Source organism: Lissotriton vulgaris, chromosome 9, assembly GCF_964263255.1.
Source record: "Lissotriton vulgaris chromosome 9, aLisVul1.2, whole genome shotgun sequence".
In the NCBI taxonomy this organism is placed as follows: Eukaryota; Metazoa; Chordata; class Amphibia; order Caudata; family Salamandridae; genus Lissotriton; species Lissotriton vulgaris.
In genome coordinates this window covers 1,077,204,004-1,077,231,628 of record NC_141697.1, presented here as the reverse complement: position 1 = coordinate 1,077,231,628, position 27,625 = coordinate 1,077,204,004, and the positions used below count along the sequence as shown (strand labels likewise).

Here is a 27,625-nt window from a genome sequence, read left to right as displayed (position 1 = left end):
TGGAGGATGTGCTTAAATAGGTAACCACACTGTATGTTTTGCAGTCCATTCAGGGGCTGCAATTGCCGATCCACGGCAAGATTTATCCGACCTGTTCACATTACAAAAATGATGTTCATATCGTAGGTTGGTCAGTTTCCAACATCCTATTACTGTCTTAGCCTTGTGATATACTATATGGGAATAGTATTGTGGTTTTTCTTTATGACAGTAGGATAGCCGATACACGGCATTATTTTGTTTGTGGTTTTCTGATAAGCAACACAGTATAACATATGTCGAATTAGTACATTCTAAGATGGCGCCCCTTGCTGCGAAAAAGTATTAGTCCTTTGTTTGTTTTCATATAAGTTTGTAAACATTCATAATGGCGCTGCGCCCGTCTTGTAAGATGAAACCATTGAGAAAGGGAGGGCTCTCCCGAAACGCGTCTGTCTTCAATAAACTTGCCCTGTGAAAACGAGCTGTGCCGTGCTTGCGAGTGCTTTTTCTTTCCTACGACCCGGCTGGGTATTCCTAGGATTTTGGAGCTTTGATATATATATATATATATATATATATATATATATATATATATATATATATATATATATATATATATATATATATATATTCATCCAAAGCCCTTGCGCTTGAGAGGGCACTCGATGCTGTTGTGCCCATCAGGGATTGTGTAGCCTCGCTGCAGCTCACCCTCCTGTCGTCCAATTATCGTTCATGCTCGACGCGTTTCAAGGCATTCCGCCTCTTAATCATGAGCTGTTGTGCAGAGGCATTGGAAAAAACATCACCTGTTTTTATTAGTTAAATCAACATGAACCGCCTTTAGTGGGCGTGGCTGTTGTTAATGCCGCATAGCATGATGGCTCTCATAGTCCCATAGGTGAGTACTGTATTTCCTTAGTAGGCTCCATGCCCCTGTACAATGTTTAAGCTTGTGTAAAAACCTTTAGTAGGAAAGGATCCCAGGGAAGGCGGGCTTCGTTTTTGCAGAAACAACAGCATGCTTCTTGGAACGGAACATTGTCCTCCACAGCCTTCCTGACACGCCAGGAATGGTGCTCATCTCATTCCCGCGGCTCGGGCAGCCACGTATTTTTGTTCATCCAAAGCCCTTGCGCTTGAGAGGGCACTCGATGCTGTTGTGCCCATCAGGGATTGTGTAGCCTCGCTGCAGCTCACCCTCCTGTCGTCCAATTATTGTTCATGCTCGACGCGTTTCGAGGCATTCCGCCTCTTAATCATGAGCTGTTGTGCAGAGGCATTGGAAAAAACATCACCTGTTTTTATTAGTTAAATCAACATGAACCGCCTTTAGTGGGCGTGGCTGTTGTTAATGCCGCATAGCATGATGGCTCTCATAGTCCCATAGGTGAGTACTGTATTTCCTTAGTAGGCTCCATGCCCCTGTACAATGTTTAAGCTTGTGTAAAAACCTTTAGTAGGAAAGGATCCCAGGGAAGGCGGGCTTCGTTTTTGAAGAAACAACAGCATGCTTCTTGGAACAGAACATTGTCCTCCACAGCCTTCCTGACACGCCAGGAATGGTGCTCATCTCATTCCCAACATCTTGCCTGAATCGTTGTGGTGGTCTGAGTTCCTTCCTCGCCAGAAGTGGTGGGAATTGTTTGGTGCATATATATATATATATATATATATATATATATATATATATATATATATATATATATATATATATATATATATATATATATATATATATATATATATATATATATATATATATATATATGAGATGACCAGAGGTAGGGATTTTTGGCCATTAATAATGTTGCTCCCGTGTGACAAATGTCTGCAAAACTTTGCAAATCTGGTGCTCCTATTTCATTCTTGTAGTCCTGAAAGTTTTGTGGCGTTTTGTCTAGAGGGTGGATAGGTAAAGGGGGGGGGGCGTCCAAAACCATTGTGGGCATAGAATTCAATGCATTGTACAAAGACATTTGTATTTTGCATAGAGCAAAAACCGTCAGTCGGATTTTAATTAAATTTGGAAGGATTATATATTATGTTGCACAGATGATTGTGTTGGGTACTACAGGTATGTAGCATAAGTATTGTATAAGTTGTATGTGTTTTTAATTTAAGTATATTTGTGGCTGTGATTGTACTGCTATACTTCTGAGGTATAAAACAATGACAAGTCATTAGCTGATTGTCTATTTGACTGCCTTTACAAAAGTTAAAGGCAGCCATCTTGTTTTCACCTATAGTTTCCCTGTGCTCTGCATTGTGCTATTCAATGTATTAGGTTTGGTAATTTCCCCATGTCTATTACCACTTTAGCAAAGTGGTAATATGTTGGGAAAATATTTATACGTTTATATATATCTATACTACTATAATAAAGCAGAAACTTTCAGGCTTTGAGGCGGGTAAACTCGGGAACCACTGCCCCAATCTACACACCTGATACACCGTTGAAATCGGCAGGGTGTGTAGATGGTTATAGGCTACATAAATTTAAAAAATAAACGTTATTTCAAATTTTAGATTAAAAAAAAAAAGTAGTCCCTCAAAAGTAGCGCCGGCCGCGACATGCGTGGTCATGTTAGGAGCAAAGGGAGGAGCGGCGTACATGGCGCGGGGGAGGAGCGCTGACGTCAGGAGCAGAGTACCGCGGTGGAGGAGGAGCGGCGGACATGGCGCAGGGGAGGAGCGGTGGTGCGAGCGGACAGGCGGGAGCAGCGCCGGCGGAGGTAAGGCCACTCATGTAGGGGCAGGCGGGGGTCGGACAAGCTGGGGTCGGGACGGGCGGGGGACAATGTAGGGGTCGGCGGGGTCGGGGAAGCTGCCTGTTGCTCCCGGTGAAGGTCGGGACGGGCTGCTAATTATTCAGCGTGACTTTAGGCAATGTATGAAAAGAATTAGTCATGCCTTGTTTGCAACCTACCTGAGAGAGAGAGAGACGCAGGTGACGTAACAGCAAACAACGTGCCTCCTGACATTTTCCTGTCCATTAAAGCTGAAGATTTATTGGCTCAAGTGAGCCTGTTGTAGCATGCCGCAGCTGTGCTCCTTATGAGCGGCAGTGCGTGTGAAGTAGTGTGGCTCACTGGTTAGAGGCGGCAGACCCGAGAGCAGAGGACGGCCCGGGACCAGGGTTCGATTCCCGGCGCGGCAGGTTTCTGGACCAGGGTCAGCGGACTCGATAATTCTCTCGCCTCGGTGCCCACTCTGATCAGCGATCACACTCGGCAACTCTGGGCATTAGCTTGCCTCATCTTCACTAACGGCCCCACCAGACCGCCGGGGATGCCTGGTCTCACCCTGGAGATACCCATTAAGGGACCATCTCTCAGGGAAGCCAGGAAGGGTTTCGCAGCGGTCGAAGCGCCTTGGGACCCTCCGGGTAAGTAGTGCGCTATATAAATGCCTATACATTACATTACATACATACATACAGTGTGCGTGCATGCAGGGCAACGGGTCAGCGAAAGGTGGCGCCTGTCAAGCTAACCAGCTTTCTTTCATGAGGTAATGTGTGAACTAAGTGAAATATAGGAAGCATATTCAAGCACTGCGGGAACTCGAGGTTTGTAGTCTGGGGTAGCTACTGTGAAGTCGGGAGGTCAAAGGCAAAGGGCCGGGGCAGGCAAGAGTTAAACCGAGAGAGCTTACAAGTGAAGTGACGACTGGTTTACTAATCATAACATGGTTTTCATTTAGGTACTCACTAAACTGGCCTGTCGTTTTTAATGCTGTCAAAAAACAGATGCTATCGTTACCCTATTTATGGTAATCCCTTAACCGACCTTAGAAGGATGGAAGGCCGAGTATGCCTTGCCAGGTTTCATCCCCCAGAACACTGCATCCGGCAGCTGAGCATTCTTTTCAGCCAGCCATTCTGTCAGATAAAATACTCAGAGCTGTAGGTGGCCTTGGATGCAACATCGGTATATTTAAGAGTACATTTTTGAATTGTTTATTCAAAATATTTTTAAGCATAGGACCCTTCTAACAAATGTTTCCCCTTCCATTGTGCTGTGGGGAAAGAGCCACCTCAGAAACACTGGGGCGTATGACATAGAGGTCAATTCTCTGCACTTGGGGCAAGATATACAAAAAATTTTCAGATCATAAATCTATACTACTATAATAAAGCAGAAACTTTCAGGCTTTGATGCGGGAGCCACTGCGCCAATCTACACACCCGATACACCGTTGGAATCGGCAGGGTGTGTGTAGATGGTAATAGGCTACATAAATTAAAAAAATAAACGTTATTTCAAATTTTACATTAAAAAAAGTAGTCCCTCAAAAGTAGCGCCGGCCGCGACGTGCGTGGTCACGTTAGGAGCACGGGGAGGAGCGGCGTCCGAGGAGTGGCGGGCATGGCGCGGGGGAAGAGCGGTGACGTCAGGAGCAGAGGACCGGCGGCGGAGGAGGAGCAGCGGACATGGCGCAGGGGAGGAGCGGTGGTGCGAGCGGACAGGCGGGAGCAGCGCCGGCGGAGGTAAGGGCAGTTATGTAGGGGCAGGCGGGGGTCGCGGCAGATGGGGGACGGGACAGGCAGGGGACGGGACGGGCGGGGACAATGTAGGGGTGGGCGGGGTTCAGGGAAGCTGCCTGTTGCTCCCGGACAAGGTCGGGACGGGCGGCTAGTATATATATATATTCACTGAAAAAACCATAGGTTTCAGTCCTTATATAGTTAGGAATTAGCATTTAAAAAACCTTTGAAATTCACTCCAAACACTATAAGTTTTAGGGGTGTTATAGTTAGCTGGACATTTCACTCATACAAAACCATTGAAAGTGCTCCTATATAGTTAGTTGTACTAACTATATTTCGCGCACCCGCAATCCACTGCTGATGATGTCACATATTACATCATTCATGATATGGTCAATGACATCACTGATGACATCTCAAATGACATCACTGATGACATCACTGATGACATCATCCATGTGACATTCACATACACCTTTTCATACACTAGTAAAATCTTTCATCACTCTTTGTAAAATACAGAATATCATATTTGAATCCATTGACACAGCAATACAAGTATCTAAAAACCCACTCAGTGATTCCTAGATGTATACACACATCTAATCACTTACCTGTAGATTCACTCATACATGCTGTCAATGAACAATAGAACAATTTCAAAATTACTTAGATACCTATATCGACATTACACACCAGCACACAACCTATTCACATATGAAGTTATCCTACTCCCTTATGCAAACAATGGATCATGGATCATACTTACATACTTACATACTTCCCTGGGGGCCAACTAACCCACCATGAGCCTCCATTATGTGCCAGGGGGCTGCATTGCTTTTCCCCGGGGAGCAGCGGTCCCTGGGGCAGTGTAGGGGGGATTTGGCCCGCCCCACACACTTCTTTATCACTATGCCCCGCGATTTTGTCCCCCCGGGGGGTAATTTGAAAAAAAAAACGGCTTTTAAAAAAAAATGTTTGGCCTTGGGGGTCCTTGTGGGACCACCTGGGCAGGCCTAGGGGGTCAGGGTGTTTCTACCCTGCCCCCTTTTTGTGTTCTACACATTTGGTTTTCTGCTTTCTTGTGCCTCGGTCTACCAAGCACAAAATGGCTGTCAACACTTCCTGGTTTGAAGTGTTGAAAGCCAATGAGCATACAGCTCCGGCTCGGAAAGTTTTAGAACTCAAAAAGGGGGCAGGGTAGAAGAACCCTGACCCCCTGCTCAGGGGGTCCCACAAGGACCCCCAAGGCCCCCCACCCCCAAAAAATTTTTGGGGGGGGGATCGCGGAGTGCGCGTACGGTGCGCGTACCCCGCGATTTTTGAAAAAAAACATTTTATTTTGCCTTGGAGCAGGCCTAGGGGTTCAGGGTGCTTCTACCCTGCCCCCTTTTTGAGTTCTACATGTTTTGTTTTCTGCTTTCTTGTGCCTCAGTCTACCTAGGCACAAGATGGCTGCCATCGATTTCTGTTTCGGAGGGTTGACAGACAGTGGCAGCAATCATCATGCAGCTCGTGTACGGGTAGGTGCGCGCACGGTCCACGCACGGTGCGTGCTTATAGATATATATGTTTTTTCTCTTTTGATTTTCTCAGGGACTACTGGAGGGATTTACACCATTTAAGCAAAAGGGTGATCTGCGAATCAGACTCTACCATTTTGCCAAATTTGGTGTAATTCCGTTCAGCGGTTCGGGCTGTAGCCGTGTCCAAAGGTCCTATGGAAATTAACATGGGGAAAACAAGTTTTTTCTCAGCCCCCGCTTGACGAATCTACCCGAGACTTTCAGGGAAGAAGCGGAGCGGAACGGGCCATCTTCTTTGAGAAATTTGCGAAGATTCAACAACCGGCAGCAAAGTTATTCCCAATAGAATGTTGCGGAATTCCTAAGGAAACTAGGTCCTTACTATATATAACTACTGTAGGTAATATATATATATATATATATATATATATATTCAAATTGGGAGTACCGCAGTACAGGAAAAAAAATGGAATACACTATATGACTCTATGCTTTAATATTATAATGTGCTAAAGTGCTTCCTAAATTCTTTACATATTTCAATATGTACAAGATAGTGTACAGAGTAGTACATTTATTAGTAATAATTACCATGCTACACTTTAAAATAAATGTAGTTCACCATGCACTAGTATAAATATATAGAAAAATTTATAAACAAAAATGCTAACCTAGGGAAATAAATTTTGGGTACCGCCGCAGTACTCCCACACTACTCTGTAGTTTTTAAAACAAATATTGAAAACTGCATAAATATTTTCTCTACCTATTACCACTTTACTAAACTGGTAATAGTTAGGGCAAAAATACCAAACTTAATACTTACCTACATCAGAGGGTGTAACACACAATAATGTGTACCTAAAAACTGCATGTCTGCCTTTAACTTTTGTAAAGCCAATGATTACCTAATCAGCTAATGACTTATGATAACCATGTACTGTGGTACTATAGTGACATACCCCCACATTTTGCAAAAATATCACAGTAACAAATATCACTAACTATAAATACATTAAAATGTTCCCTTTCTCCATGCACTACATGTACCCTTGCATGTTACAGAAGTTAGAGCATGTGAAATCACTGCATAAATTGCAACACTTATGACACCTTAAATTACATGATTTGCCCGAAGACACTGCATGGTAGAGTGGCAAGTTATAGTTAATTTAGTGTTGCAGGCCATGAGCCATATAATGGTCCCAGGGACCTGAGCCATATAATGGTCCCAGGGACCTTAGTGACGGTGTCCCGCTGTCACCAAACACTGGGGAGGGACAGGGAAAATCCAAGTTCTCCCACCAGGCTTGAGCACAAATCTGCTCCCGCCTAGTGGTAGAACAAAATATTTTCCTACCTATGCAGGTAAATGCCGTATTTGCTTACTCCCCAGGGGAGCAGAAGAAAACCGCTTCCTCTGGGTTAGCAATGCCAGCTCCTGCTGCAACCATGATGGGCACAAGCAGAGGAGCCAGCGGGTCATTGGGGGCCCTGGGTTTCACCTCCTGCAGCCTCAATGAGGGACACACTGTGTGGTGCCCTGAAGGGGTTTATAAACAATTGTAGGGTTTGTTGTGGCATGCCTGAGGTGGGCACCAAGGCATGACACTTTATAATAAAAAAAAAGAAAATCCCTGTGAAGCCGTGGGAGTCTCAATGGCCCCTCCGTGGCCCCAAACAATAATAATGGTGTTGGGTGCCCCGAGTGGGCACTGGAGCATCCCTTAAATACCAAACTTTGGGCTCTTGCGTGGCCTCATGAAATAGGGCGCTTTTAGGAAGCTGGCGCTAGCTGGTACCCTGGTGCTCTCCCTGCTGCCTCTTAACCCTTCAAAAAATACTGGGCGTCCGGGTGGGGCCGGGCAACAAGAAAAAGTATTTTTTTTAAAGTGAATGATAAATGAGCAGCCACAGCTACTCATTATTATTCACTGGTCCATCAAGGAGTGACCCAAAATGCCCTGGAAGCACTACTTACATATTTGTTTTTTGCTGATGTCCCTTTGAATCTAGGATATCATTAAAATTACCTGTCTAATGTTGTAGGGGGCTGTAGGAAGATCTGCATGTCTCCAGCTACACTAGAAAAAAGCATATGTCTCCTGGGTCATTAAAGAACTTTTCCTATTTTTCTAAAGCTTTTCTCAGGCTGGAGCCTAGGCTATATGGCTGGGATTACAGTGCCACCTTGGGCTCTATTGAATTTTATGTGTTCAAGATATATGACATAAAATACAAGCTCTTTCTGTGGTTTTGGGATCTAAAATGGTAAAGGGTAGAAAAAAGATATATATTTTTTATTTTTTGCTTAAAGATAACATAATACATCTCTGACTATTTATTATCACATTTATTAGCACCAAAATGGAATAATAAAAGCTATTTAAAAAGAGTTACACATATGTAGTTCAAAATAACTGTTTTAAATATTGTAAGTCATTATTTAAATATACACTTGATTGAAATTATTGGTAATTTTTTTACTGCCCACGAGGGTTTGCTGCGGGGCCTGGCCAGAGGCCAGGTCCTGTGGCTAACCCCACACCTTGTGTGGCCAAAGACTTGGCACAATGTTGGGTTGGCTGCCTGCCTGTGATGGATCAGCTGCAAGCCGCGGTGGAAGGTTGGTGATACATATGGCAATAAAACATTATTTTACATTTAACAAAACTCCCTAAAAATTCACTAAAACAACCAAAGGTTAAAGTAATGTTATAGTTAGTGATATGTTCAGTAACAGCATAATGTTTTAAAGTCTAAAAACCAGAGATATTTGCCAGTTATTCTTATGTTAAGTAACTATAACTCGAGCCCTAAGGAAACTATGACTTGCGCCCTCGCCATGCACTGCTAATTACCACATATATTACATCACTCATGACATCTTATATGACATTATTGATAATATCCTTGCAAAATTTTAAATGAAATTTTTTATGAGAAAACTGGGCAATTTTTTAAATAAAGGTACAACAATATTTGCATATCTGTATGGGTGCATCCGCGAGAGGCTCACAAGAGTTTCGCAGGCAGGCCAATCTAAAAATATAGCATTTTTTCCTTTGGGCCATCTCGCTCCCATGGAAATCAGACCTCTGTGAGAGCAAGTGATCGAACTGGCTGCCACCAACATGAGAAAAATGTTGTTGTCAGCTACTGCATGACTTGGTGTCTTGGTCCATTGTCCTGAACTTTTTTTAAATCAAAATAATGTGACTGGGAAAGCTAGAGATAACCTGACCCCTTAGGTCTCATGGGGGACTCACAGAGACCCCCACCAGTGGCAAAATAAAAACAAAGCATGTTTTGCTAGAATGCCATGGGACTCCCGTGGGATCCCTGCAAAAACACAAAACATGGTGTGAGGGGGCACAAGGCCCTTCGTCCTGAGCTATTTTCGGCCCCAGGGACACCATTTCCTGATGCCAGATATCTTTATAAGGGGGAGGTAGCATGGCCCCCCCAAGCCGAATTCAGCCCCTGGGCCCCAGGTGTTTAAAATTGGGAGGAGGTCCTCGTGGCCCCCCTCCATGAGCACTTAAAGGTCCAGAGGATGCCATCCCCTAGAGCTGGATCACACTGCAGCAGGCAGGGAAACATGTGTCTGCTCCTGCCTGCCAAACGGGAGCAAACACAAAGTCTGCTCCCCCTGGATGGGAGCTTTAAAAATGCTCCCATCAGCTGGGAGAAGACTTGTGTTCTGTTTCCCTGCCCACAATGAAGCGGGCTGGAAAAAAGCACAAGGTATTGCTCCTGCCCTGAGGGTGTAGCATAAACAGCTGCTCCTCCGGGTAGGAGCTATGCAGGCTCTCGCACCATGTGAAGAGTCGGCTATGGCCGTAGGGGCCCTAGGGCTCCCCCATGGCCCTCAATGAGTTCTTTTTGGATTCCCTGGGTGGGCACTGGGGCACCCATCTATTTTAAAGGAAGGCCTGAGCCCCCATCCCTCTAAAATGAAAACAGTGTTCCCACCATTTTCCAGGCTGATGGACAGCTCAACTTACCAAATGGACTGAGCCAATTCCCACCAATAATGATTGTGCATATCAATGTGAGGACATCTCCACCAAACAAGGATGCACTTACTTCATATAATTAAGGGGCAGCACCCTTGCTTGGTGGAGATTCAACTTTAATGCCTATTCCGGTGTCATTCGGAAAGGCTCCGAATGGGATTCAGTATCTCAGAATCCATTTCGGAACCCTTGATTCTGACCGAATCGTACACATTTCCCAACAACCGATTACGATGCCCAGAAAAAATTCAGACTGTCCGATTCAGTTTTGAAAGGCATTCGGACAGGCTGAGTCTTTCAGAGCCGAATCGTACAGATCTATGGACACTGTTTCCCAAAGACCGATTACGATGACCAATTCGGACAGCCGTTCTGGTTCGGTTTGCCTGACACAAAATGGCTGTCAGAATTTGAATTTGGGGGCCCATAGCAGGCCCCCTTCACCTAGGGCCTTCCAAATCAGTCCCTCAGGAGTACCCATGGGACCCCTCTTCACAACCATGCACGATGTGGCAGGCACATGGAGTTCCCTACCTCGAGACCATAGGTCCCGACCCCTGCGCACATTTGCCAATGGGATATACCCAACAGTAATTAACACTATATATTAAATAATACAAATTATTTCACTACATAATTGAACATTTATTTTGACACCATAAATATTCACTCATTGTGTTTAGTGTAGAATCATGAAGCTTAATATACACGCAGTACATATCATGCAATCATATGTTCTTTTACAACATCAATTCTGACAATGTTCTTCTGTATTCATTTCAAGATGCTCTATGCATTTCGGGTCTCACAGGACCCTTCATCAGGAGAAAGTGCCATCTATAAAAACAATAATGCACAGCAATGAGCTTTATATAGCAACTGGGGTAAACAATGTAACATTTGAAAAAAGAGAGAGCAACATGCTTGCTTGTAATGTGTAAAAAACTCAATCAAAAAGTGAGTGTGGAACCCAAACCATCACCACTGTGCAATCACTAAAACCCAGAGACAAAATACCAGCTTACTTGATGCTTTTTAAACGATGCACATAATACCTGAAAAATTGAAAACAACCATCTATGAAAGAGACACAATGGTTTAACTAATTCCTGAAGGCATATATTGACTCTGCCTTCTGGATTTACCAAAAGGTTTCGTGTGAATCAAATCCTAATTGCTGAATATCCGTAGTTGATACCTCGTGAAAAACGACCGCATTTCAAGCCCCTACAACAACAGAAAATAGGCACAATGTCTCAAAGCATCAAGTAAGCTTAGGAACATTGTCAGAATTGATGTTGTAAAAGAACATATGATTGCATGATATGTACTGCGTGTATATTAAGCTTCATGATTCTACACTAAACACAATGAGTGAATATTTATGGTGGCAAATAAATGTTCAACTATGTAGTGAAATAATTTTTATTATTTAATATATAGTGTTAATTACTGTTGGGTATATCCCATTGGCAAATGTGCGCAGGGGTCGGGACCTATGGTCTCGAGGTAGGGAGGTTTATGTTTTAGACACGGTCAGGACAAACGTGTCACCCGTGCAGCACGCCGAACAATTCAGAGTTTGAAAATAGAGGTTCTGAACTCAGATAAAACTTGTTAGCATTTAGCTCAACAGAAGGTAGTGCATCTCTATTCTCATTAAAAGGCACCATGGAGTGCCTGCCACAGGGTGCAAGGTTTTCCCCAACCAACCCTTTTTTCAATGGGAGCCTGTGTTCTCGTTCGGAGCACAGGCTCCCATTGAAGTTAATGGGATTCCGTCCAAGCGATGTTGGGAAGCATAGTAGTCGGTTGTTTGGACTCACAAGATTTGGTTCTTTCTGAAACGATTCCAAGACCGATTCGTTTGGATCAGTTTCCGTACGACATCGGAATCAGACCCTTTGTCTTTAGTCTCATCATCTTCGCTATAAGAGGATTAATTTTGTTTCTAAATGTTGTATAAAGACCCTCGAAGAGCAATCAAATTGCCAAAATTACAGATACACAAAGTCACTAGAGACATTACCTCATGGTCCTTTACACAGGTGTAGCGTAGAATATGCACTAGACATTCACCCAACAAGGTAGCACTTACTAATTAACCGGTAAAAAGTTCTCCAGTTTGATCAAAATTTTGTGCAAAATTTTGGACTCTTCTTGGATAAATATACAGGTGTGTTCCATTTAGGCCCAGATGCTCATTTCACCGAAATTAAACCACAAAAGGAAACTCTTACAATGATAAACACAGCAGAGCCCTAGTTGAAACTCCACTTCTGTAAAAGACAAATCATCCTGACTTCTTGCACTTGGTCACTTGAAATCCTCTATAGAGGTGAATGCATCGTTGATTTATTTGAGTGCAAATTCCTATGTAGTGACTGTACAAGACGAGTGGGTTCTTCCTTGTCATCTCCTGGTCTGAGAGCAGAGTCCATGGTTCTCCCTTTTAATTACTGCTGCGTATGCAAATGCGCAAAATCACCTACAAGCATCACCTGCTTTGCCCCGCACCTTCCACATTAATAAAACTCAATGGTGTTCCTGCCACTTTCCAGGCTGATAGACAGCTCAACTTTCCAAAGTGACTCGAGAAGTTTCTCTGTGATTTTGATGGTGCATTCGATGCAGAGGAATATGAGGACATCTCCATCAAGCAAAGAAGTACTTTCTATATATAAATAAAAGGAAGTACCCTTGTTTGGTGGAGGTTCAACACTCTGTCTGTTGTCTCATCATCTTCTCTATATATGAGGGTTAATTTTGTCTCTCATTTCTGTATGAAAACACTTGAGGAACAATCACATTCTCAAAATTACACAAACACAATGTCACTTGAGACATTACTTTGTGGTCCTTTAAGCAGCTGTAGTGTGGAGTATACACTAGACAGAGCCAAATGTTAAAGTAACCCTACAGTTAGGTGTGATAAAAAGATCAGCTTTTGTTTAAAATAAACTTACAACTTAGTATTGTCATAGAACATGTCATGAGTGATGTAATATTTGAGGTCATAAGCAGTGCATGGGGGTGCAAGTTATAGTTAGCTCTCCACCTACTTAAGCAAAGTTACTAGCAATAACTTTTCACTCATAAATCCAGTAGTATGAGGCTTCATTGCATGATTTGAGGGGCTAGAGACAAGTAAGTCTACACATAGGTGTAAATCTACTCTCAGAAATAGAGAATATCAAAATAGTGTAGCGTGAGTAGTAGTAAAATGTATGTGATTAAATATGCTGGCATATATTTACCATTGTGAATCGGGCCCCAAGTGTCAGTGGCTTTAATTGACATGGCCATAAACATACCAGTAGCTTGCTGTTTAGCTACTCTGTGAGCTTTCTAGCTTGAGTTTAGACAGCGGCTTCCCTTCAGCTAAACAAATCTGTGTGCAAAGAAATCCATTGAATTAGTGATGCCTAAAATTAATTTTAAATGATTAGCATTGCAGGTCTGCAACTTTGAAAAGTGACTCTTATTTAACATATTTGTATTGAGTATCTTGATATATGCTGCAATAATGTTCATGGGCACTTCTCCCAAGATGGACAAGGGAAGCGTAAATGTTCATATGGGTAGAAGTTGTGCAGGCCAACCACATAGCTGTGTTCATAGTTGTCAAAAGCACTTTGCCTTCATATCTATAAATAACTTTATTAAAGAGGAATGATAAAAATGCTGATTACTTTGAGATCAAAAAGCTTTGGAAAGAGGCCTATATAAATCAAATAAACCTAAAAATGATAGCAAGTGATATATGTATACGGGAGGGTCAGCCAAATTTGCTTTAATGGTTTATATTGGGAATGGGACAGCAAAACCTGTGCAGAATGTAACTGCCCATGAGCTAACCCAGTAAGTTCCTAGCATGTTTTTCTCACTGGACCCTGGAATGTGTTGTGAATGAAGAAGTACTAATGACAGATCTTTAGAACAAATTAAACGGTAGACTTTAAGGAAGTATTACATAGAATAACAATCAAACAATCAGTCTTGTATAGCTAAACTCTTCACCTCTGAGGGTATTCGGGAGCTGTTTTTAGCTGCCGCCCCGGTAGAAGACCAAGGTTTTGAGTTCTCTTCTGAATTCTGCCAGGGAGGGGATGTTCATAGGTGGAGAGGTATATTGTTCCCGGTTTTTGTAGCAAGGTAGGAGAAGTAGTGTACGCCGCTTTGGATGCAACATATGTGGGGAATGTGAGCAAGGGCGAGGAAGGTCAAGCACAGGGGTCTGGTGGGTTGGTGGAAGTTAATGTGGTGGTTGATGTATGCTGGTCCCAGGTCACACAGAGCTCTGTAGACGTGTGTCAGAAGCTTGAACTGCGTTCTCTTCTGAACGAGGAGCCAGTAGAGATTCCTGAGGTGGGTGGATCCACTTGAAGATCATTTGGATCATGCAGAGGGTGTGGAAGCAAGAGGAGGTGACTGTGTTGACTTGGTGCTTCATGGTTAAATTGCTGTTGAGGAATATTCTGAGGTTGCAGGTGTGGTCTGTGGGTGTGTGTACTAACTCGGAGGTCCATCAGCAATTCCGTTTTGTCCCTGTTTAGTTGGCACTCATCCAGTCGGAGATGCAGGTCATGGCGTTCAGAAGTTTGTTCTTGTAGTCAAGGGGTGCGGTGAGCGAGAGAATGAGTTGTGTGTCTTCTGCAAATGACATGATGTTTAATCCATGGTTTCTGATGATGTCCATGAGGGATGTCATCTATGTGTTGAATAGGGTTGGGCTGAGGGACGGTCCTTGGGGCAGATCATGGTCTTGGGGTTTTGAGGTGTAGGATGACAGGTGGATTATCTGAGTTTGTCCAGTGAGAAAGGATGCAATCCATTTGAGGGTGTTCCCCTGGATGCCGATGTGATTGTCTATTGATGAGGGAATGGTGTGATACGGTGTCAAATGCAGCTGGGAGGCCGAGAAGGATTAGGGCTGCAGTCTCACTGTGGTTGAAGAGGGATCTGATGACATCATGGCAGTTATTAGGGCTGCCTAGGTGCTGTGGTTTGTGCAGAAGTTGGACTGGGAGGTATCAAGCAGATTGTTTTCTTCTAGATGTTTGGTGAGCTTTAGGTTGACGGCCTTCTGGAAGACTTTGGCAGGGAATGGAAGGAGCGTGATGAGCTGGTAGTTTTTGAGTTTGCTGGGGTCGGCAGAGGGTTCTTTCAGGTGTGGTCTGAACTCCACTTGTTTTTATCTGTCGGGGAAGGATGCTGTGATGATAGAGGTGTTAAGGATGTTGGGGAGTTCCGTGGTGATTTATTGTAATACAAGGTTGAAGAAGTGGTGAGGGCAGGGGTCCATGGGTGCTCCAGGGTGGATTGAAGACATGAAGGCTGTAGTGGTCTGGGTGGAGACCAGACTCCATGAGGTGATCGGCAGGGTGGTTCCTGTGGATGGGTAGAGTTTGTTGAAGTCAATGTTGATAGGGATGGGGATCCAAGTAGTTGTAGTTGGTGGCTATCTTGCTATGGAAGTATTTAGACAGGGTGTTGCAGAGTTCTTGCTGGCGGTGGGGCTTGAGAACTCCCTGACAATGTTGAAGAGTTCCTTTGTGCTGTTGTGGCTTGTTGGGGCTTGTTTTGATGCGGTCTGTGAGGGTGCCTGTTTTGGTGTCCTTGAGGTGTTGGTGGTAGCTGTTAAGGGCTGATTTGAAGGTGATGGCTTTGCAGAATGTGAGTCACGGTCCAGGGGGTCTGTATGGGAGGGTGCCTTTGATGGTCATGTTGGAGGCCGCTCTGAGTTTGAAGTTTAGATGTTTGATGATTGGTGTCATGCAGTCTTCGGTGAAGATGCATTGGAGAGGTGTTGCGGTTGTGGAGGTGATGTCGGGAGCTGAGGAGGCTTGGACCAGGTCTCTGTGATGAAGATCACATCGGGTGTGAGGCAGGTCATAGTGTCCCAGAGTTCCATGGTATGTGTGCAGAGGGACTTGGTGTTGAGCAGGATGCATTGGAGCAGTTCCGGGGTGTTCATGATCTTCTGGGTGGGTTCCTGTGCCGACTAGCGGTTCCGCGTTGCACTTGAAGTGGCAGTGGAGGCAGGCAAAATGTCATTCCATGGGGAGCTGCAGCAGTTGTTGCTGCCTATTCAGGGGTCCAGGAGCAGAGTTCAGTGGGGGAGTACCTGTGGGTCCTGGCACTGGGCGTGGTTCAGGCACAGACGGGGGCAGGCACGCCTGCCACTCCCAAACCTGTGGCACGTACGTGCTGCGGCCTCCATTAAGTAGGTCCTGGGGATGGGAAGTACACTGGGCAGTGGGAGAGGGGATTGATGGGAGCGGTGAAAAATGGCAAGAAACAGGCGGAACAGTGAGCTGTGGGGGGGATATGAGGAAGGGCTGATCTGGCACAAGAAAGGGAAGCAAGGCTGCACTTGCAGTAAACAACAGTATCAATAACTTTAAATAGAGAAATCTAACTAATGAATGCAAATGCAAGTGACCATAACGAAATGGGATGACAATCAACCAAAAGCAATGAGGAATGGAGAAAGGAAGGGCTGCGTCAGCTGCCCAGTCAGATAGAAGCAGGGGCAAAGTGAAACAATCAGCCGCTGCAGAGGTATCTGCAAAGAGACACCGAGGGAGCTGGCACAAGGACCAAACAACGTATCAAATAATCTTTTAACCATGAAAATGGTCAAGGGAAAAACTATTCTTCATTTAAATAGCTTAGGGTATCTATTAGATGCAAGTGATCTGAAACTGTTGAAAGTTGTAACAGTGGCGCTAATCCTTACTTCTTAATAATCAAGTATTGATGACTGAAAACAGAATAGCTAACACTTGAAGAAAGTATATATGTATTTAGGACGGTCTCTTTTAAATCGTTGAATGATAAAAGACAGCCTGTTTTCATGACATGTACAATACATAGTTTGAATGATGATTTACTTATTGGTCATTCTAAAACTATAAGTGGAGCTAGTGTGCATTGACCAAAACATAAAAGAAAGACAGGTTTGCACGGGCTACTACTGAATGTCTCTCCTTTGAAAAAGTTAGGTAATGCAAATGTGTAGGCAAGATAGCCTTGCACTGATGCAGAAGTATGCAGCAATATGCAGCAGAATTAACATAAATTGGCAGAACAGTAAAACCACGCCATTACCTTGTCTGTCTGATCAAGGACACGCATTATAATATAGAGTCAAATAAAGTGTAAGAACTATGTACCTTGTCAGGATATGATATACAAAGGCCTGTAGATATCTTGAAAGAATACTGGTACCTGAATTCCATCTCACCCCATACATTACAATTACCACATGCTCAGTAATTAAGGTGAAAACAGAAACATTGGTAGGAACTATATGTCACTCATTATGGCTGGCTGCTCTATCATACTACTATTTAAAATATTATGATTCCACACCCATCCACCCTGCTTATTATAATTTTCATTATGGTTCAATGTTCTGTTGTTCGAGTTTTGTTTCATTTAGGGGTCTGTTGGGTGTAGTAGAGCATTCTTCAGTGGTGCCCTATGACACCCTGCAGAAGAATATGTAACACCTGTATTTCTTATTGCAGATATAAAGCTACTTCTAAAGTTCTTAGAAAACATACCGGCTGGGACACTGATGTTTTTAGCCACATTTGATGATCCAGCCACAAAGTGAGTATGCATAGAGCGTCCTTTCATTTCTAGAGTACCCAGACACTCATGAAACAATTTCAGTGAATAATTGATATTTAAACACAGCTTTCAAGAAATAAACCATGCAATAAAGGCCCTATTTACAAAGGCAAATATATGTGTACATATTCGCATTTGTAGATTTACTGCTGTACCTAGGTATAACTTTCCACTTTTTGCTATTCACCTTTTTTGAGTGGGGTTTTACACCTAGGTGCACATTTACATGTTACCAGCCCCTAAAATCAGAGCATGGAGCCACCTATAACAGATTATCCAAGGGTAAAGTGTAAAGCTACTACTAATACCTTTTCACCATCGAGGTGAAGATCTCCAAAAGGAAAATGATTAAAGTTTGTTATTCTTGAAAACAAAATCATTAAATAGTTTCATGTACAAGATGAGTGCAAATTCATTCAATACATTTCTTATTAACCTAAAACTAATAACATGAAAATGTTAAATAATAATTTAATATAGTATATGATTTTAATTTATAAATAGTATTTTTTAAACAATCGTTTGAAAAAATTGCTCACCCGCTTACTTTTGTATTACTTATTTATTAAACTTTTTTAAAACGTATGTTTCCAAATGTTTTAATAATAGTGTAAAAGTATTTTTATGTACTGTCTGAGATGCTTGTGCTGTAAACCTATATGTCAATATCTGTATATATCTATATATCCATCGATATAGATACGTGTGTGTATATATGATCTGTTTATCTATTGATAAACATATTTGTGTGTGTTTATATATATGTATATTATTAAACAAAAGTTAAACCTTTTTTTATAGTTAGGAAACCTTTATTTATTCGTTCTACACAAACCAAACTTAAGATACTCAAACATTAGAGGTTCTTCAGTTATTGTAATACACCATTTAAATGTATATAACTTGTTTTATTCTTTAGCTATAAAAGTTGAAGTACATAAAAATGTATATTTCTAAACTTACACCTTTAATTTAAAATTTACACAATACCTTAAAATAATTCAACTCCCCGTACCATAAAAGTCTCAATGAGGGGGCCGCATGGCCCCTCTCCCTTTTACTTAAAGTAATGGCCATGGGGGATGGGGTCTACAGGGCCTTTTTTAAGTTTTGGGAAGTGATACTCCTCAGCCCCCTTCCCGTTTTGTTTTATTACTGCCCCAGGGATGGGGCTCCTGGTCCCGTTAGGGTCAGGGAGGGGTGCCACATGCCCCCTCCCCTTTCTGTTTGAATTCAGCCCTGGGGGATGGGATCCCCGGGGCCTCCTTAGGCTCAGGGAAACGAGTCATGTGTCCCCTTCCCTTAATTAGTACATTGGGCCCAGGTGCTAAAAGCGGCTCAAGAGGGGGATGAGTGTCCCCCTCCCTTTCAATAATATACCTGTCCCGAAAAATGGGGTCCCCGGAATGGGCTCGGGAAAGCCCCTACTCATGCCCCTCTCAATATATATATCAAAAAAATAGCAGAATCCCCTAGTGTTGTAAGGCTTATACTTTCTCTTGTAAAACTGTGCCCTTTGGACAACATAAATGTTGGACTGGGGCCAGACTGATTCTGGGCACTCCTCAGGACATATAGTCCTGCTATGCCACAGTGCACCACCTGTATTGCTTACCCCAAGGGTGACAAATGGATGTGCAACCTCAGAACATGACAACCTTGACTCCTCAAGGAAATTGTGGTAAAAGATCTAAAACTTTTTGCTTAGTTACTAATGCTTACCCAAAGAGATGTGCAGGAAAAACACAGTAAAGGGTTTCAATATTTATTGAAGCCTTGAGATTCTTGAGTAAAATATGTGTGCTCAATAATCAATAGAAGTAAAAAGAATAATGTGATTAGTGTTACGATAATGGTGAAAAATATGAATAGTTCAACCATTTTGATTAATACAGAGAACATATACTCCTACCTTGCACATCCTAATCTATCATGTCTAGGGTGTGTATATCTACCAAATCCCTATGGGGTGCTCTAACTCCCCATTACCTGTGGGTTAATGTCTGCAAGATGCCCATCTAAGTGTAGAGTGTGTCAGCATCCCTCGCATGAAGTGAAAGGCATCAGCTGAGCTGGAATTCCGGCATAGACCAACCTCTCAGTAAAATGCTCCCCTGATTAAACAAAGGCTTGATGTCATATGTATAATAACATCCTCCAAGTTGCCATGCCGAAGCCCCATTTAGGCCGCTATTGTTTATTATATTGTTATAGTCCTGTCACAGAGCTGCCAAAAACAAATAACAACATCTTGCATGCTGAATTTAGCCCTTGTACAGAATGCCTATGATGTGGTATTGTAAGCAAACTGAGTTGGAGGAATGTTATCCCATATAAGCATGCAAATAAATGTGTGTCAAATGTTACTGTGTTTAGGGAGAGAAGGCAACTTCAGGGCGTGAACATGTAAAAATTGAGTTTCTTAACCAGGCCTAAAACCTCTATTTGACAATAGGAATGTGACAAAAATTCCCACGGTTTGGGGTATTTTGGCTCCGGGGGCCTTCTGTGTCACCCAAGGGGGCAGGGTATCCCTACCCTGCCCTCTCATGTACAATATTTTTTCCCAGTGTCCTGTAATGAGTGCAAGCAACTTGTGTTGTTGGTAGCCAATCAGCGTGCTCTCTCCCATGGGAGTGTGTCTCCCATGGGAGCAAAGTGGATCAAGGGAAATAAAGCCCCCCCGGGCCCATCAGAAAACTCTATTTTTTTTATTTGATTTGAGGAACTCACGCGGGAATCCTTCAAACCCAACCATCCAGATATACAAATATGTTTGAGCCTTATGTTCTATAAAACTACTTAATGGATTTACATAATAGCACAAAAATCACAGTCGGCTAACCAAGATCTAGCTTTTTCTTGACAAAGTTGGTGTAATTCCATTCTGCAGTTTTTGTGGTGGTGCTGGCTAAAGAAGTCTATGGATAATGCATGGAGAAATTAGCATTTTTGAAACCCCTTTTTCTCACCTTTATCCCAATCCCGCAGCTTTCCAGGAATGAACTGAGGTGAATTTTCTTTTCTTTTGTAAAATTTCATGAAGATTCATCAAACGGCACAAAAAATGATTAGCAAAACAAAAAATGCCTTGTCTATGGAAAGCACTCCCAACTAAAACTGGGTGTTTTACATATACATATGTATATGTCTCATGTTGGGGACCTTTCTCTACCACTCTGCAAACACGCATCCTGGCGCACTACTAGCACACTGCAGTCCCCTTGGCTGCTGAGGGTCCTTGGGGGCCAACAACCCTTCCTGCTACCTCTAGTATGTCCCACACAGCAGGATTACTTAGAGGTCTTTGGAGGCCACGCCTCCTTTCTCCACCACTCTGCATATGCATCTTCTGGTGCTCTACTGGGTGGGGAATGAAATCCTCTTGTATGCTGAAAGACCTTGGGGGTCCAAAAAGTCCTCCTGGTACCTCCTGTAAGTCCTACGCAGTGGGATTCCCCTGAGAGCTGGTCAGGCCCAACCCCTTTCTTCACCACTCTGCAAACATAATTACTACTTAAAAAAACATAGAAATTCACTGAAAAAACAAAGGTTACAGGGAAGTTATATTTAGCAATTAGCATTCAAAAACCTTAGATATTCACTTAAAAAAACCAAAGGTTACATGGATGTCATATTTAGGCTCAGGTTTCATTCATACAAAACCAGTGAAATTCAGCAGTTATAGTTAGCTGAGCTAACTATAACTCTTTCCCCCGCAATGCACTGCTTATGACCTCACATATTACATCACTCATGACATCTCAAATTAAATCACTGATGAAATCATCCAGTGACTTTGAGTGTTTTCAAAAGCTTATGAGTGTTCCTTTTTTTTAAAATTTTATTTCCTAACTGTAACACCCCTGTAACCTTTGCTTTGTTTTTTTGGGGTGAATTTCTAAGTTTGTAAAATTCCATTTCCTAACTATAACATCCCTGTAACCTTTTTTTCCAGTGAATTTTCAAGGGTTTTTAAATGCTAAATCCGAAGTGTAACATCCCTGTAACCCCTGGTTTTTTCAAATATATATAATATTTAGTAGTTGTTTTTCACCGATTTTCCCCCTACTCAGACGCGGCCCTTCCACATTATTTACTATTATAATGTATGTCTGTACAGCTGTGTGTGTGAAGATCACTGTAGCAGGTATTTCCACAAAGAAAAGATAAGAGAGGAGGAGGTCTCTGGCAGTATGTTTTGAACATGCATTTTGTAATCCATGAGTAGCACTACTATAGCACTTCTTTGCATACCACAACTTGAAGATTGTGAATCCAACCCTAAAAAAATGTCAGCACTTCATAGTTTGGTAAATGAATATAAACGATTCAAATGTATGACATAAACAGGTACAGACATAGAAATAATCACACCTGTAAGACTTCTAGAATTTTTAATAAAGACAATTATAATGCAGATGGGAAGGTGATTAAGGATTTGATAGTAAGTTGTATGGCAGGTAGAGAAGGTGCATGGGCAAGCATGAACTATAGTATTAGAAGTCTAATTTTAAACACAAGGTATCCTTTCAAAGGGAAGCCATGTGAATTAAAGATTTGGAGACACCTTTGATTGGACTTCAGCATTGAGCAAAGGCTCCATCTGCCCAACAGCATAACCCTCCACGGTTATTGCCTCCGCTTGAACTACCAACCTACAAGTATGGTAAGGCATAAAGGTGTAGACAAACTGTAGTAGAGAGGTTGCCAATTGGCTTGTTTTCCTCTATAGGTGTTGTGTACTATAGCAAGGGCACAGTCATTGATGAAGCAAATATATATGCTCTTCTCTACAATTACACATTCAGATATATTTGGTAAATATCCTATTTCTCACAGCACAAACATAGTTTTCTCTTGAGATTTTGTTTAGGGAATCAGCCTGCTAATGATAGAACTGTTATGGGTGTTTGTATTACGGGACCCATTTTTAGAGGCACTGCCATAGGAACGCCAAAAAAAAGCCCGCCAGACAGGAGGAGATTAGGAAACTCCTAATCTGGCAGGCGGCCCCACCGCGGGTTTGGCGGTGCGGCAATAGGGCAGACCCGGTGCCACACTGCCAAGCATGTAATCGGGTCCTTAGCAACCGAAAATATAACTCCCATCTAAGAAGCGAAAGAGAATTGGGATGAATTAAATTAACCTTTTCAGTTGTTTCTGGCTCTTTTACTTTAAGGCTGAATGATGAAGCACGTAAAATCTTTACTGATATGGGAAGCAGCTTTGCAAGCAAATTGGGTTTTCGAGACAACTGGATTTTCGTGGGAGGAAAAGGCCTGAAGAGCAAAAGCCCCTTTGAAGAGGTATATTGACATCTTATTGATATCTTTACATGTAAACTATGTTACTTTTCTTTGTGCATTTCTCATTGAGTAGGAGTTTCAGGTCTGAGCCATGTGATAGGCTCATGTCTGACAATACCAATAGTGTGTATCCTGTTTCTATTATTCCACACACTAATACTGTCTTCCAGTATTGTGTTCATCTACAAGGAAACGTTGTCAGGGAACACCTTGAGCGAAGCCGTACTGAGCGAATTCTTCATGCCTTCCAAAAGATCTTCCAGAAGTACAGTAAGATTTCAAAGTGGATGGGAACTATTGATAATGACTGTCACAAGCATTTTTAGAATGCAAAAAAATAGTTACTGTACTTGTTTTTAAATAGAATCCTTCCCTAAACAGTTAATGCTAACATTGAGTTGATTGTGGGAAAAAGAGTGGAGAAGAAAGGGGTGCGTCTACTCAACAGACAAATTAACAAAGAAGAGACAAGCCATTTCACTCGGCTATTTCTACAAAGCATTGTATATGTCTGGAACAGGTAACCTGCAAAACTAAAGGCTGAGGAGTGGTTGTGTGACTTTAATAGATGCAGTCATTTGAAGCGTCTCCCTCACAGTGAAGAAATCACATGACTGGTGAGGAAGAATAAAACATTTTGATGTACTATTTATTAACGACTAGTTCATTTTTGCTTATTGGCCTCATTTCAGTCGTGACACCTTCAGCCAGCCCTGGTTTATTAGCTAACACTATTTTATATTCAGGGACACATAGTTTTGCTTTTAACATTTGGAGGAAATTGGGTTTTTGAGTGAGGGGGTAAAGATCCTTCTCAGGCAACAATCACAATCCCTGTCAGAGGGAGTCACCAAAGTTCCCAAATTAACTAATGCTTATCCCTCTGGTAGCATAGCAAAAAAAGCAGTCAGGCTCAACTTAGGGGTGATGTGTAAGGTATTTATGCAGCACTCTAAAAGTGATAAAGTGGAAATACAACACAAGAAACATCCCACAGCAATTTAGAACAATGGAGAAAATTGTAATGAATACAATGACACCAAAACAAATTATTAGTCTAATCAAGAGAACCAGAGTTATGATTTAAAAAATCTTTTAGTGAAAACTAGCACCTAAATGATGAAAGCACCAACTGTGGACATCTAGTCCGACGAGAACTGAGCAAAGTCAAAAGCTATGGCCAACTACAATGGAGCAGGATCAGGTACTCAAGGTGAATTGGCCAAGTATCGGCTTACCTTTAGCATTAAAAGAATTTTTGAAGAAAAATGTCTGAGGAGTTAAAGTTCAGTGGTGGTGTCTGAAGCAAAATTGTCTTCGTTGAGAAGCTGCTGGATGAACTCTAGTGGGGCGATGCTGCAAGCTGTAGCCAATGAGGGCTCCACGAGCCACACACCGGTCACGGGGACTTCATATTTCAGTGCCCAATTAGAGCAGTGTCCCGGGACCCCATCCCCCGGGACACTGTTGTTCCCTGCCTGGAAGAGGGTGGGTGCAAGGACTACTCATTTTCCCTGCCTGCTGTCTACCCAGTAGCTAGCACAATTTTTCTTCCACCAAGTAGAAGCACAAAAGAGAAGCTGCTCCCCAGGATGTAACACAACTTTGTTCCCACCCAGCGGAAGCACAGTAAAAGCTGCATCCGCCCATGTGGGAGCGAAGGAATGGAGTCTGGCTCTCATCACACCCAGAAAGGGTGCTGCTGGAGAGCCAGCAGAGGCCACATGGATCATGTGGCTTCCTCATGGCTCCCAACTTGAAAAAAGGTTGGGTGTGCCACTGGTGGATGGCGGGGCACCCATGTAAATGAAAAATGTCCAGTCCCATACAGGGGATGCAGGGGTCTTGGGGCTCCCCCTGCAAGCCTCAACATAAAAAAAATTATGGTCAATGGGACACCCCCTGGAAAAGTAAAAAGTCCAGCACCCGCCAACACAAATAAAGGGTGGTGGCTGGGGAGCCAGCAGCAATGAATTCCCCACACAGCCCGAAGTGTAAATAAAGTAAACTGAGTGGCAGGAGCCACTAATTTTTAGTGTCCCATAATGCCCTGCGAGGGCATTTAAATTATTTTTTACCCTGGTGGTGCCCCTTGTTAATGTTATGGAGGACTGGAGCTGCAGCACCATCCTAGCAATATAGAAAAAAACCACTGTACGTCTGCTGGGTCATTGAATCCATGACCCTAGGGAAGCTTACCACATGTTTTTAAAGCGCTCCAAGCTGGAGCTGTATGCTCTTCAGCTGGAGTTCAGTGTCCCCTTGTGGTTGATTCTATAAATATACTTTGTGGCCTTGCAAAATCAGGTTGTTTGGGGCACTTTCTGTCACGGGCACTTGGCCCACCCACACATGTGAGGTAGCATTTATATCAGCAGACCTGTGGGAACACTGGGTGGTAGGAAATGTGTGGTTTCATTCTGATTCTGGAAGAATATGGCACAGTAAAGCAAGGAAAATGTGTGATTTAAGTCACATTTTTTTATATTTTCAGGGCATTGTGGGTAAGAAAACTTGGTGGGATCCACTAGAGCCAGACCACCATGTACTCCCTTGGGTGTGCACTTTATGAAAATATCTAGATTCTGTAGATTTACCCTAGAGACAATGTACAACTTTGCAGAGAAAGTCAGAAAAGACAAATATTACTGCACAATCATCTATTCCTCAAGTGCACACACTTACTGGTTGGATTCGGCACAAGGGTGGGTGATAGGTTCAAAATGTATATTTTATTAACAAGAGATTTCACAAAAATGAAATACACTGTTAACAATTGAAAGGAAAAAAGAAACCAATAACTCACAACTCGTGACCTGTAAAGCTGCGACAATGCACCAACCGCATTACAGGCCATTCACACTCCTTTCATACGTGACACACAGAAGACCATTGACACCACCAGCCATGGAGCCAGCATACTACAACACTCACATAGACAGACAATGTAGAGACAATGTACACCCTGTCGAGAAAGACAGAAAAGACAAATATTACTTCACAACTATCTATTAAGTAGTACACACACATACCGGTTAGATTTTGCACAAGGGTGAATGAAGGTTCATAACATAATATCTTATTAACAAGAGATTTCTCAAAAATGAAAAATACTGTTATTAGTTGAAAGGTCAAAAATAGTAACCAATGCCTCACAGCTCGTGAGCTGCAAAGCTGTGACAAGAAACCAACCAATTTACAGGCCACCATCGTTCATAAAAGACAGACACAAAACCAATCACACAGCTAGCTGCTGACCCAGCACATTACAACATTCACATCAACAGACAGCGCCATTCATCACTTTCATACGCCCACATGACTGAAACAGCAATCACACCGGCTGGCAACTGACAGAGTGTGTGAACTAGCGTTTGACTAGCAGTGTGTGTAGTGACAAGTCACTACTCACACACTGCCAGCCGAATGCCCGCTCACACATATTGACAGCCAAGTCTCAGTCCATGCACACAGCAAGCCAAGCACCAGTCTATGCACAGCACCAGCCAAATGCTAGTCCAGGCACACCGCCAGATAAGTGGCAATCCACACACACCACCAGCCAAGCCCCAGTTCGCCACACTGCATCACATTTTTTTTAACAAAAAGGAAAACACAAACCAACTGGAAGTAGATACAAATCTATAACTACAGATAAATCAGCTCTAACTAAATACATCACACTAACGCAAACTGTGAAATGTGAACAAAAAATGTAAAACAATACACACTAATCAGTTTACTTTTAAGCTCACATTTGCACCCTAAAACTCAGTTGCGTGTGGAACAGTTTGAAACATGTGGGCACACACAGCCCAAAATTAGAAGGACAATCGGGGCAGTACAAACCGACTCTCCTTCCGCATACCTCTTCTTGCACAGATTCTACATTTCTTACTGGGAAAGTCTTTTTTGGCTGTTGGAGGAAAGTGATCAGGAAAGTTGCGATCTTTTAATCTAGCCACATCCTCTACCGCTGCAACTCTAGAAAATGCCATCTTTGACTCTGGAGCCCAATCCTTAAATACAACAGAAGTATTGAGGGTTGCTAAATGGATAGCCAACTTCTTATGCCAAATGTAAGCCTTATGATCAGAAGTGTGAGGTTTCAACCTCTGATCTACTCTATACACACCTCCCATGTACTTATTGTAGTCTAAAATGCCAACAGGTTTGCGCACTTCAGCAACCTAACCACAAACAGTCACAGGTGACGTACTTTCATCATTTTTTTTTTTAATTAAATTTATACTTTATTACACCTTCAAGTCACATACACAGCCAGCATCGCCTACAACCCGGAGGCCGGCGGCATCAAAAAATCACCCTCCAATCCCTGGGTAAAGGTAAGTTACACAGCCGTAAAGACCAACAGCCCGAGGGCCTGGCGGCGAAACTGCAGGTGTGGGACAAGTGTGCAGGGGCAATAGATCATAGTAGCTACATTTAAATGACCACAACCTATAAGCAGGATGCACAGCCCACAACGCCAACAATGTCAGACCCAGGTGCAGATAGGGGTGCCAGATTGGTAGGATCGAAATAGCCACCCGGGAAGTACTGCGTATATACCCAGAGTCGAGGGCATCACCAACGGGGACCTAGGGAAAGGTGTATAAAGGGGAGGAGACCCCCGGACAATAACAAACCCAC

The 27,625-nt window shown here is 42.8% G+C and overlaps 1 protein-coding gene across 1 annotated transcript in view; it reads left to right on the top strand.

Annotated features, from left to right (window-relative positions):
- The window catches only part of FAM3D (FAM3 metabolism regulating signaling molecule D), a 393,825-nt gene that overhangs the window by 323,617 nt on the left and 42,583 nt on the right, over positions 1-27,625 (top strand). The window contains exons 8-9 of the mRNA XM_086939065.1: positions 17,558-17,642; positions 22,846-22,972. Of these exons, the coding sequence (XP_086795191.1) occupies positions 17,558-17,642; positions 22,846-22,972 (212 nt within the window). The remainder of the gene's footprint in view (positions 1-17,557; positions 17,643-22,845; positions 22,973-27,625) is intronic.